Genomic DNA, 12,605 nt, shown 5'->3' on the forward strand with positions numbered 1-12,605 from the left:
CACGAGCCCCTCCCCCCTCGTGCCCCCCACGTGCCTCTCGCGTCTCCAACGTCGTAACGATGACGAGGGACCACGTGCCGAGTTTGAATGTCGCCAAGATGATGATCGTGGTCGTTGTCAAGGTGACACAATGGTCACGTGAGGCCCGTAACGGTCACAGAACTCCAGCACGGCGAGAAGACCAGACGTGTTTGTGTGATTCTGCGTCGTCCCTGCTCTCTTTAACGTGAACAGCGGCGACACTTTGAACAAGCTGAGAATCCCATCGACCGATTATGCCAGGAGAGCTTCTCCAAGGTGAGCGTCGGACTTTTAAAGGGAAATTATCCAGATTTTTACCTCAAAAATGTGGATTTTTTCCCTGCACACGCACACACTCACAACACATATGAGACAGGCGGTAAAGTATTGTATTGTGTACAATCTGGAAACTACCCACATGCCAAATTTTTAGTTTGTTGCATGTTGGGAAGTATATTAAACATTTCGAACAGACACATTCACAAATTTCCCTCTTATATATAGAGAGATGACGGAACACGATCGTGAATGTGTTTATTTGTCCATATTTGGTCAGAATACGCCGTGATAATAAATCTACACCACGTCAACAGCACCGCTGCGAAGGGAAACAAATACAATAGATGGGGCTGTTGAAGTCGGGCCATGACCCACGTCCACCTGCACCTATGGAGGCCGCAGTGTCGCTATCGACACGGAGAGTGCCGCTATCGACACGGAGAGTGCCGAGTGGTTGTGTTCTGGTCCAACCTGTTCACCACTGCCGACGCAGTAGCACCACCCGTATGGTTTAATTGCGTGATTGGTCGCTTTAAATAACCAATATCATGATAAACAGTCACTCAAGAGGCCCGAAACGCCGAGCGGCCAGCAACTAACAGCAACTTCTAAAGATCGCTCTGCGTGTGTGTGGTTGGGTTCGGCCAAGTGGTCATTTTAGGTCGTGATTCGTGTTGGGGTTAAGCAGTCACGTTGAGCACCATCACTCACGGGGTAGTGGACCCCCCGTGAGTGACCAACCGTCACTCACGGGGGGGGGGGCAATGGACCCCCCGTGAGCGACCAACCGTCACTCACGGGGGGGGGGGCAATGGACCCCCCGTGAGTGACCAACCGTCACTTACGTGGGGGGGGGCAATGGACCCCCCGTGAGTTACCAACCGTCACTCATCAATTCAAGATCATGAACTTTATTCATCGTGGATAAATCCGATGAGCTATGAATCTCTTTTAAACAAATGTCCAGTAGAGACGGGTTCAGAAAGTTACACCAATACCGACACGAGAAAGGTATAAGAAAGGTAAGAAAAGCCCGTAAACTAAATAAACTACTCTTCTTTTAATTCAACCAGATGAAGCCCACTGAGCTATTTAGTTCTTCAGAAGCGATAGGCAGGCCCATGTCTGTCTACAGTGGGAAATGTAGAGCCGTGTGTTTATCCGTAGTGTAAAATGTGATCGACGTGCTCCTCTTTCTTCTTGCAGTGGGCGACCCCCCCGAGGGATCCCGCGGGGCTGTGCCCGGGACCCCCTCCCCGGATGAAGCCCGAGGCACGGCGCGGGTCGCCGTGCCGGAGCTGACGGGAGCCGCGCAGGCGGCGGCGGGGCCGCATCTGAGGGCGGAGTCTCAGGTGAGGGGGAGGAGCCCCAGGTGGCGGGCGGGGCGGGGCCCGCTGGCGCAATTCACAACGCTGGGAATGCACGGGTGTGGGGAAATTGTTATTGGATCATGATCGGCGACGTTTCGGGCAATGTTCCTTGTGCAGAGCACGTCAACAGTTGTTAGACCCTTTCATAACGTGGACTACAGAGGGTGGCCCAAAAGTCAGGACACGCAAAGTTATTGTATGTTTCTTAAGTAATCACAAAGGGTTATTTAGTTTAATTTTAACAAATGTTAAAACTGATATCCATGACTCTTTTGAAATGCATTTAGCACCTTTTTAAAATTACAGCTACCTTTTTCTGCATGCATAACAACGAACTGAACTCGTTCGTATTTAGTCAATGGCCCCTTCTTAGAATATTTTGTGAGTTGTGGGTTCCTCTAAAAATCAATAGTCTATATATATTTCTGAGACATTTTATGCAGATCGATTATCGGTTCATGGACTAAAATTGTATTTCTTTTGGTGATAAAACAGTCCCACGTTTGTTGGGATCCCTGTCCGGATGGGAGGAGTAATTGTGGATGTGTTGACTGCGTTGCTGTGGCAGGACCCAACCACGACTGTGGCAGCTGGAGAGGAGGGCACCTCGTCCGGTAACGACCTCACGGTCTTGGCCCCCACCTCGTCCAACGAGGTGCCGGTGGCGGCCGACGAGAGGCATTGCACCCAACCCAGCTGCCTTCCCCACGGCCGGCCTGAACCCTCCCCGGTGACAGCCACAGCACGCGAGAACATCGGCGTGTCTGTGCTGCCTGCACCCCAAGGTGAGCGTGCGACCACGTGACCTCGTGACCTCTCGTTAGGGTGGCAGCCACCAACGCAAGGGCCGCGTTGGAGCCACTGCTGTTGCCCTTCACGAGTAACACGGGGAGCTCAAAACACCCAGCGGCCCACGTGACAGGCACATCATATTTGTCGCGAACTTGAGCCTTACACTTCAATGTGGGGCAAAATGTCTGGTTAAGAGTAGCAGCACGGGTGCTGGATGGGGCCACTGAATCCAGTGCTATGTTTATCTTCAGTGGGAAATGTAGAGCCGTGTGTTTATCCGCAGTGTAAAATGTGATCGCTGTGCTTCTTGTTGCAGTTGGCGACCCCCCCGAGGGATCCCGCGGGGCTGTGCCCGGGACCCCCTCCCCGGATGAAGCCCGAGGCACGGCGCGGGTCGCCGTGCCGGAGCTGACGGGAGCCGCGCAGGCGGCGGCGGGGCCGCGTCTGACGGCGGAGCCTCAGGTGAGGGGGAGGAGCCCCGGGTGGCAGGCGGGGCCTGCTGGCGTCGCTCAGCCAATCACAACTCTAGGAGTGCACGGGGGTGGGGGAATTGTTACAGGAAAATGATAGGCGACGTTTCAGGCAATGTCCCTTCTGCAGAGTACATCAGTTTTTTCCATTTTCATAACGTCGCCTATAGAAGGTTGCCCAAAAGTTAGGACACAGGTATCGTATTTATTTGAACAAGTCACAGGATTTGTTATCGATATTAATAATGATAATAGTTACTTTAAGAATAATGAGAACGGTGTAATTTCAGTATTAAGTTAAATTGCACTCCTATTATGTGTTTGTGTTGTTCGTTGTTGTAACCTTCTGACCCGTGCCAATTGGACATGTGAAAAATAGCTTTATAGCTCATCGGATTCCTCCAGTATAAATATTCTGACTCTGATAATAACGTGCAATACATATATAAATTATTATTAAATATAGAAAAACGATGTTTCAGTCAATGGCCCTTCCTCAGAGCACATCACAGTTGGCTCTTCATAACGTCGCCTATAAAGCGTGGCCCACAAGTCATGCCACATAGAGCTATCATGTTTATTTCAACAGATAACAGAGCTTTATTTGATTTGTTTAATAAACGTTAAAACTTACATCTATTTACATTAATGCACGATGGACGAATTTATTATTTCTTCAAATTAATTTAGGCCTTTAAAAAAATAAATCACAGCTGCCTTCTTTTGCATATGTAGTGGGTTTGTATGGAGACTGAGTCTTCGTAGGAGGCAACACGTATTTATTTATGACAACAATAACAGTAACACTTAGGTCCCTAACACGGAGGGGTAATGGCCCCTTCTACCCACCACCTAAGGAGGTACGGCCTCCGGGCTAACGTGCCCTAACTACTGGGGCTAACCACTCCTTAGCCCTCCGGCTAGCGGGACCTAGGGGAGGCTGACCCGAGCCAGCCAAGGTCCTCGGGTCTCGACCGCTGGCCCACACAGACCCGGCCCTGAGAAGGGCGTCGGGTCGGGGGATCCTCAGGGTCCTAGCCTATTGATCACTGGCCTCACTGAGCCCCGGCCCTTATAAGGACGGCGGGGCTTGGGGTCCAGGGTCCTATCTTCAGGTGGGCTTCTGGGTCTTCGGCTTGAGGCGAACTGCCTCAGCCGCACTGGGGTCCGGCTTTTATGGGGCTCCCAGGGTCACCCCGCCCCTGGTCACGCCCACCATCTGGAACCTTCTCGAGGGACCTGGATTGTTGCGCAATCCTCCCCAGCCCCCCACCCGGGGACCTGGGGTGTCCCCCTCCGGTTCCCAACCGTCCCCCCCCCCGGGATGCCTGACCCACGAGTCCTGCTTAGCACAGGCCGTACTCGCTATTGCCCCCTGACTGGAAGTACCTGCTCAACCAAAGTGATGGCGGCGTATTACGCCCAACAATTACCCACCACACATACAAATGACAATCGAACTCGTTCGTCTTTGGTCAATTACCTTTCCATTTTTGAAAAATGTCACCTGAAAAAGCAAAATAGAAATTAATAATAACGTATAAAAGTTGCGTAATTGCCCGTCACGTGACGGGTATTTTCACGTCGTAAACGATCCAGTGTGTCGTGACTTTGTCGATGACGCCATCTCTGCCGTCTTCCTCCGTTTAATCGACGTCTTCTTTCGTCTGCGACTCTTCTGGCTTCATCTGAATGAACTAAAGTTACGGAATGTGACATACCGAATGTAATTTTCTCTTCTGAGAGTAATATATAACAAACCTGTAAATAAAGAATGACAATTGTAAATCACCTTCATCGTTCTAGCAGCTGTTTGAGTTTCCTTTCTGTCGGGAAGAAAGTAAACTAAATGTTGTAGGAATGATTTCGTTCTAAGTATTGACTTACTGGATTCCCTATTGATGTGAATACTAAAAAAATAACTTTTTATAAACCGGAAGGACGCGTCGGTGTGTTCACCAATTTTCGCTCAAAACGTGAGCAGAAAGTCGCTTTTACCAAAATGAATTTGAACTCGGTGAGAGGGGTGGCCCTAGACCAGCTGCTGCTGCCAGCAACTGGCAGCGCCCTCGGCCAACCTCGCAATGGGCGCCGCCACCCCCAAACCCCAAGGGCAGATCCAGGCTGAGGTTTCTGGTAAACTGGGAAACATTTTGCCACGATTTTACATTTAATGTTTAATTAAGCGTATTTTTTTAAACAGAGGCAAAATTATTCGGTTTGTCTGTCCGTCCGTCTGTCCAACCAATACATTCTCAGGAATGTTGAGAAATGAATTATAATTCATAGATCCTCTGTACGTTGTACGGGAATCAAAATGACATCGTCGTTATTTTATTTGTATATTTATTTCCTCGAATTGTTGGCGCCCCAGGCGACCGCCTCGTTCGCCTACATGGACGGGTGTCCGCCCCTGTTTAGTTACAATAACTTACTGGATTCTGATTTGATGTGAATAAAAAAATAGTGACTGTTCATTATTGATCGCAAGGGGAGATGTCGGTGTTCACCAATTGTCACAAATGTTCACCGTAAGTGCGAGCAAAAGCCATCAAAGTGAAACTGCACTGAGTTCAAATTAAAAGCGGATTCTGCTTCTTTATTTCTATTCGACGTTTAAAAAATTAATATTATCATGCACAAATTAACTGAATGGGTTATTTATTATTACTCACTAATAATGGTGCACAAAACGCAAAGATAAAATACAAAAACAGAGGGCAGACGTGGCTCTTATCATAAGAGGCGCTGGTATATTTTTGGAGAAAATGTATCGTTGTGGTAACAACAAACTAATAATTAGTTACATTTTTAATCTAAGCCTTTCGTGAAAATCAAAAGAATTGCATGGGAATCCACGTAGCTAAGCCAGCGTTACCCGCAGTGTGTGTCAGGCGTTCGGCAAAGATCATTAAAAGTATAAATATAAAGTTGACTTTAAAAATAAATAATGAAAACTTTATGTGAGGGTTAATATAAATGAAATAACCCTGTCTTAACTTTTGGGCCAACCTGTATAATTATGTGTATTAAATATATACTGTATGATGAAAGATATAAAATCGACGTTTCAGGCAAGGGGCTTTATTCAGGGCACATCACATCATGACGTCGTTTGTAAGAGGGTGGCCGAAATATCAGGACACATCGGGTTATTGTGTTTATTTGAACAAACAACGGAGGGTTATTTCGTTTAATTTTAACAAATGTTAAAAATGAATTTGATTAACATGAATGCACGATTTCTCTTCTGAAATGCATTTAGGAATTCTTTGAAACTACAGCTGCCTTCTCTGTAGCATGCATAACAACAAATTGAACTCGTTCATCTTTTGTCAATGGCCGTTCATCATAGAGTATTTTAGGAGTTAAAGTGAGATTAGGGTTCCTTTAAACATACTGTATATATTGACTTCTGAGACATTTGATTGCCCATCGGTTCATGGACTAAAATTGTATTTCTTTTGGTGATAAAACAGTCCCACGTGTGTTGAGATCCCAGTCCAGATGGGAGGAGTAATTGTGGATGTGTTGATTGCGTTGCTGTGGCAGGACCCAACCACCACTGTGGCGTGCGGAGGAGAGGGCACTTCGTCCGGTAAAGACCTCACGGTCTTGGCCCCCACCTCGTCAGACGAGGTGCTGGTGGCGGCCGACGAGTGGCTCTGCACCCAACCCAGCTACCTTCCCCATGGCCGGCCGGAACCCTCCCCGTTGCCAGCCACAAAGAACATCGGCGTGTCTGTGCTGCCTGCACCCCAAGGTGAGCGTGCGATCACGCGACCTCGTTACCTCTCGTTAGGGTGGCAGCCACCAACGCAAGGGCCGCTTTGGAGCCATTGCTGTTGCCGTTCACGAGTAACACGGAGAGCTCAAAACACCTATCGGTCAACGTGACAGGCGCATCACATTTGTCGTGAACTTTAGCCTTACACTGAAATGTGGAGAAAAATATTTCTGGTTAAGAGGAGCAGTACGGGTGCTGGCTGGGGCCACTGAATATCCACGCCAGCCCCATCGGCAGTGCAGCGCTCTGCGATGACGCCGGCTTCCGCCACCACCGTTCTCTTTGTGCAGAGGAGGACGACGGCATTCCGGCGGCACGGCTTTCACTGTTTGCGCCGGAGCGGCTGAGCCTCAGGTGGGAGAACGACGTGGGCAAGGGTGCCGGCCTGCGCAACCTGGGGAACACCTGCTTCCTCAACGCCACGCTGCAGTGCCTCGCCTACACGCCGCCGCTCGCCAACTACCTGCTGCTGCAAGAGCACTGCAGCACCTGTAAGTACCCCCCTGGCACTCTCGTTTACCCATGGGCTAGGTTATTGTCACGGTTAATTTGGCTGCTATGAATTTCACACTTGATAAGCCACTTCGTTGAGCTATCTTTGTGGTTCAGGTCGCTTCTGAAGAAACTAATAGCTCAGTGGGCTTTATCTCGTAAGATAAAAAAAAGTTTAGTTTTAATTGTAGATTTTTTTAAAGTGATTTGTTTACCTTACCAATACTTTGTACTCTTATCGTTTTTTTGTATTGTGCCCTCGTTTGCAGGCCAACAGAGCGACTTTTGCCTGATGTGCGTCATGGAGCGTCACATTGTCAGCACGTTCAACAACTCAAAGAGAGTGTTGACACCCAAGGTCATCACTAAAAACATCACGCGTGAGTCCCACAACTACGTTCAAACTTGCACTCGGAGGATAAGTTATCCCCGCGATCTTTCGCCATCTGTGTTCCAAGTCCTTTGCACTGCTCCTTTTGACATGTTGGGGAGCTCTTGAAGGATGTCATCAGATCCTGTACCTGTCACTTTGTCCCCATGTCCATTTCTCTGCAGGCATCGCCAAACACCTGCGCATTGGGAGACAGGAAGATGCCCACGAGTTTTTGCGATACGTGGTAGATGCCATGCAAGCCTCATGCCTCCATGGCCACAGCGAGTGAGTACTGCGCGCCAGTCAACTTGCGGCAGTCGTTCTGCAGTTCGGTACCTCACGGCTCCCTCTTGGTTTTCTGCACGATTGTCCTTCGACGTCTGTGAGAAGCTACTCACACTTTTGTGTGAACACCTGGGAGATGCAGAGGACCGGCCCTGCTGGCACCACGGTTCTTTCACATTGGCCCTGACGTGGGCCGTCTTTTGTTTGCGCATTTCACGTTGCCGATAAATACCGGGGGGTCGATGTCTCGACGTCGGTGGCCCCGTGACATCATTGCTCGTGTTGACGGGCGGCACGTGGCACGCTGGGCATTACAAAACTGCCGGGCCACAGCACCGCGTGTCGGCTGCCAGCTTGCCCCCAGCTCTGTGGCTGTGCCGTGAAGGTGGCTGCCCTGTGCAGACGCTACCACGTTTGGTTGCTACAGAGCACGCGTTGCAGTGCTGAAGGGAAATAGTGAATCGACAGCTCGGGCAATGGTGTAACTCTCACACACGCGTGTGCATCCGGTAAAGGTGTTACTGTTACTGCCGCTGTAACCACCGTGTGGTGTCGTTCTCTGTGACGTGGCAGGCTGGACAGATACACGGAGGCTACCACCCTCATTTACCAGATCTTCGGGGGTTACCTTCGATCACGTGGTGAGTTGTGCGCACTCCTCTACAAACTTGTTAACCGCGAGCAGCAAGCGCATCATCACAGTGTAGACGCGCTCGCGTTGCAGCGTTTACACACTCTCACGCACGTGCCACACAGAAAAACCTTTTACCAGTTGGTGAAAAGTACCAATTACCTATGTCAGTGGGAAGCGTGCATTTAGTTTGACTAAGTAACATGTGACGTCCCTTCCTAATGTGTGCTTGTGTTTTGCAGTGGAGTGCATGCAGTGCTGCAACCACTCCGACACCTATGACACGTGCCTGGACATTGCACTCCATATTAATGTAAGCAATGACAAAGCCATCGCTTAACAGCTATACATGTACGTACGGTGCGGAATAAGTTAAATGTACATACATCACATACATGAACAACAACCGCCATTCGCCACTAAGTGGCGGTGACGTCACCACGGTGCTTGTGCCAGCCTGAGTGCCTTTTAAGGCCACGTGTAGTGTCGAACGCCCGCTGGCAGGTCACGGGACAGACCATGGGTTGACTGAGATGACTGGCCGATGCACCACCTGTGCCCCCTGCTGTGATCAACATACATAACACACACACATACATGAATCAGCCACTTAACATCCAAACACACTGCCAGTAGCGTGATCTCTTTTTTTGCGGTTGTACGATTTCATACGAAATGCGGGTTTTCTGAATTGCCATCACAATATAATTCTGCAGATGTTCATGGAATGCTTCTTAGAGTCCTCATTTGCCTTTCACTCTGTCGGCCAACAGAACTCATCAGATCTTGTGGAGGCGTTTGAGGAGTTTTTTAACAAGGAGACACTGGACGAATACACCTGCAGAATGTGAGTGGGCATCGTGTGGTGACACCCTGGAATCATTTGTAGCTTCAAAAGTCTGATGATTGAACCAAATTCTAATAAAAGATAGTAATAAAAATATAAGTAATACATAAAAAATAACGTCCAATATATAACGTAAATAAGTAACAATTTTTACGTTAAGAAATGAATAAAAAATAACGAACAACAAAAAGTGAGTAGACTTATTGTTTAAAAGTTGGGGAACACGTGCGATGGCTGGCGTTGTTGTCGTGCAGGTGCTGTTGCAAGGGGGAAGCGACGAAGACGATGGCTCTCCACCGCCTGCCCAACGTCCTCACCGTCTCCATCAAGCGGTACAACCTCTACGGCGTCAAGATCAACCGGGTAACGATTCTTTCCCTCCACATCCCTCTAATTAATTTATTTTATTAAAGCCCTTGTCAGTTCAACGCTGGAGAAAATGCCTCTCCATGTTGGAATAAGTGCTACGGAAAGACTTGCCCCCCGTCATATGACTGTAGAATTTCCACCACTTGCTCAGGGCTATCAACAGGAGATGAGCACCGTCTTCAACGCTCAAATGAGCGAGACATGACGTCATCACGTTGACGTGTAACTTAGATGGTGCCCATCTCTGCTGCCCACCCCACCACCCCTGCCGTTTCCTCTTCTAACGTTTGTCTCTGTGCGCTGCCTGTAGAACATCACCTACCCGGAGCACCTGGACATGCAACCCTTCACCTCGACATCTCAGGGCGAGCCGGCAATCTACTCCCTGTACTCGGTGCTGGTGCACAAGGGAGCCGACTCCAACAGGGGTCATTATTATTGCTACAATAAGGTAATTCCATTTGTTACCATCAAACAATAACAACGCACATCTGCAATGCACCCATGTTACAAATGTCCAATAGGGAAGAATAAATAGAAGTCTTGCGTCTGTTCCTGCGTCTTGATGTACTTATGCAACTTCTACTTACAGTATATATACTTTATTTATTTGTATTTAGTGACTTCCTTAGCATTCCTACACTTTGCACTCCAATCGGTGTTGTATTGTTTGTTGTTGTTGTAACTTTCTGACCCGCCCCTACTGGACATCTGTTGGAAAGAGCTTCGTAGATCATCGAATTCTTTCAGCACAAATAATGATTCTGATTCTGATAAAATTGGTCCAAGGCCATTGATGCAGTGACATGGTCAGGCAGACCGTTCTGTAACTTCAGCACCATCATAGCAACCGTAGCACCTTCTGCAACTCTGACGATGGGGTGATGCTCTTTACGAACTTGTTGTCTAGAGTGTATCGTGTGTTGTTATTAATGAACGGAGGAGGTTGGGTGCAGTTGTGTAAGCATTGTAACCAAGTGTAGCCGTGCTGTGACTGTGCGCAGATCAGCGATGGACAATGGTGCTGTATGAACGACTCCATCGTGCGGCACGTCGACACCAAGGCTGTTATGAACGAGCAGGCCTACATGCTCTTCTATATTCGGTAAGACGCCTTCTCTCCCCTTCACTTTAACCTGCACTTACAACCGTCCCCCAGACCAGCTCACTGGAAAGATATTGTCTTGTGCGAGCAGCAGTGTCTCCTTTGAAGGCAGGTGTTAACGGTTTGCGACGCGTTGGTGCGTGCATGCAGGTCCCCAGAATTGAACGCGCCGCCAGCGGACAGCTACTGCCCGCTGGAGCACGTCAAGGCGACGTCCCGCTTGTGCTTCAAGCGGCCACCCTCGGCGAAGGGAGACCCCGGACCCTGTCTGTGTACGGCAGCTCTCCTCACCGGCGCGCAAGGTAAAGGATGGATTTGAAACGTCGCCCCGTGTGCGTGGAAATGCCCGGGGAGAATGTACACCCTGACAGCGTATCGTTTTATATTAAGGGAATGGTGAAGTACAGCGATCTTCTTGTTTATACTTCAGACCGGTTTTGTTTCATTCACCCAATGTCGAGCGGTTTGGACTTTAGCGCCACCATCTTCTTTACCTCCAGAAACCCAAGACGTCGAACCGCCCCAACGGGAACAACTGCCGGAGCAACTGCAAGGGCCACGGCAGGAACAGCAGCAGCAGAAGCTGCTGCCGCTAGTCCCAGAGCAGCCACCACCACCACCCCGATCTCACAGCAGCCGCTGCCATTCCACCAGCAACCACCGCCGGTCCTGCAGCAACCACCACCACCACCACCGCCGGTCTCGAAGAAGACACCATCAGCACCACAGCAGCTGCTGCCACCGCGTGTCCCACAGCAGCCAGTCCAACAGCAGCCAGTCCAACAGCAGCCAGTCCAACAGCAGCCACCGCCACCAGTCCCACCACAGCCACCACCACTCTGGTCGCACAGCAGCCACCACCGGTGTAACAACTGGCACTCGCCCCACCAATAGAAGTCGGTGCTTAAAATCCATGATCAAGTGTCTAACCTCTTGCTTCCTCTCAAATTCAAAATAATTTTGAGAGACATTTTACGAAGGCACCAGGCAGCGGCTCACCATGGCGTCGCCCGCTCCCCAAAATGTACTCATCGCCAGCTCCACCACCAGCCCCTGAAATCACTTGAACATCATTGGAATCACCTTGGACTCGACATTCTCACTCGAAGACCACATTCAACACAATAAAGAGCTGCAATCACTAGCTCAGGGCCTCATGGCACGCCCGTCCAATGCTGACACCCGTCCAATGAGATGGAAAACATCTCAAGCAACTCCGACCTCACAATCCACGAAAAAATAAAATAAATTTAATAATAGAATACTATGTTTCGATTGCAACACAAGCAATCGTCATCAAGTAGAAAACAAACCGAGTGAACTTAGAAATGCAATGCAATCCAACACTGAGAGACACAGAGAGAGACACACACAACATATGTTGTGTGTGTCTCTCTCTGTGTCTCTGTGTTGTCTCTCTCTGTGTGTGTCTGTCTGTGTGTCCCCGTGTCTGTGTTTTATCTCTCTCTCTCAAATGTAGCAATCTTTGAAAGAACGTAATCAACCAGGTAAAGTACTGACTGTTGTGTTAGTCGACTCTCTGTGTTGGATTGCATTGTATTTACAAGTTCACTAGGTTTTGTTCTACCTGATGACCATTGCTTGTGTTGCAATTGAAACGTCGTACTCTATTGTTTAGTTTATTTTCTTTCTACGTGACTTTACCGAAAGAACCAAAGAGTAATTCCTGCAGTCATGAACGCTTCAAATCAAGTTTTAATCCACGAAGACTTGAAAAACCCAGAACGAAAGCACTAAAATCACGCCAGCCATTCTGGGAAACA

The 12,605-nt window shown here is 48.9% G+C and overlaps 1 protein-coding gene across 1 annotated transcript; it reads left to right on the forward strand.

Annotated features, from left to right (window-relative positions):
* The first annotated feature begins 76 nt into the window (after positions 1-76).
* Positions 77-11,878, forward strand: LOC142922792 (ubiquitin carboxyl-terminal hydrolase 17-like protein 6). Its single transcript, XM_076063730.1, has 17 exons — positions 77-297; positions 1,507-1,652; positions 2,239-2,455; positions 2,779-2,924; positions 6,485-6,695; positions 7,010-7,210; positions 7,481-7,591; positions 7,767-7,869; positions 8,443-8,510; positions 8,743-8,813; positions 9,274-9,347; positions 9,602-9,710; positions 10,027-10,167; positions 10,721-10,821; positions 10,972-11,123; positions 11,322-11,412; positions 11,860-11,878. The coding sequence occupies exons 1-17, from the start codon at positions 276-278 to the stop codon at positions 11,876-11,878; spliced, it is 1,983 nt and encodes a 660-aa protein (XP_075919845.1). The 5' UTR covers positions 77-275.
* Positions 11,879-12,605: the final 727 nt, after the last annotated feature.

The sequence above is a fragment of the Petromyzon marinus genome, unplaced genomic scaffold, assembly GCF_048934315.1.
Source record: "Petromyzon marinus isolate PM22_M1 ecotype Great Lakes invasive population unplaced genomic scaffold, UKy_Petmar_22M1.pri1.0 PM_Scaffold_174, whole genome shotgun sequence".
NCBI lineage: Eukaryota > Metazoa > Chordata > Hyperoartia > Petromyzontiformes > Petromyzontidae > Petromyzon > Petromyzon marinus.

What these genes read in the sequence shown, in the direction of transcription:
- LOC142922792 (XM_076063730.1), top strand. Translation starts at nt 276, where the DNA reads ATGCCAGGAGAGCTTCTCCAAG. An exon ending in GCAAGAGCACTGCAGCACCT is followed by an intron (nt 7,211 to 7,480) that starts GTAAGTACCCCC and finishes CCTCGTTTGCAG; the next exon opens with GCCAACAGAGCGACTTTTGC. An exon ending in CATCACTAAAAACATCACGC is followed by an intron (nt 7,592 to 7,766) that starts GTGAGTCCCACA and finishes ATTTCTCTGCAG; the next exon opens with GCATCGCCAAACACCTGCGC.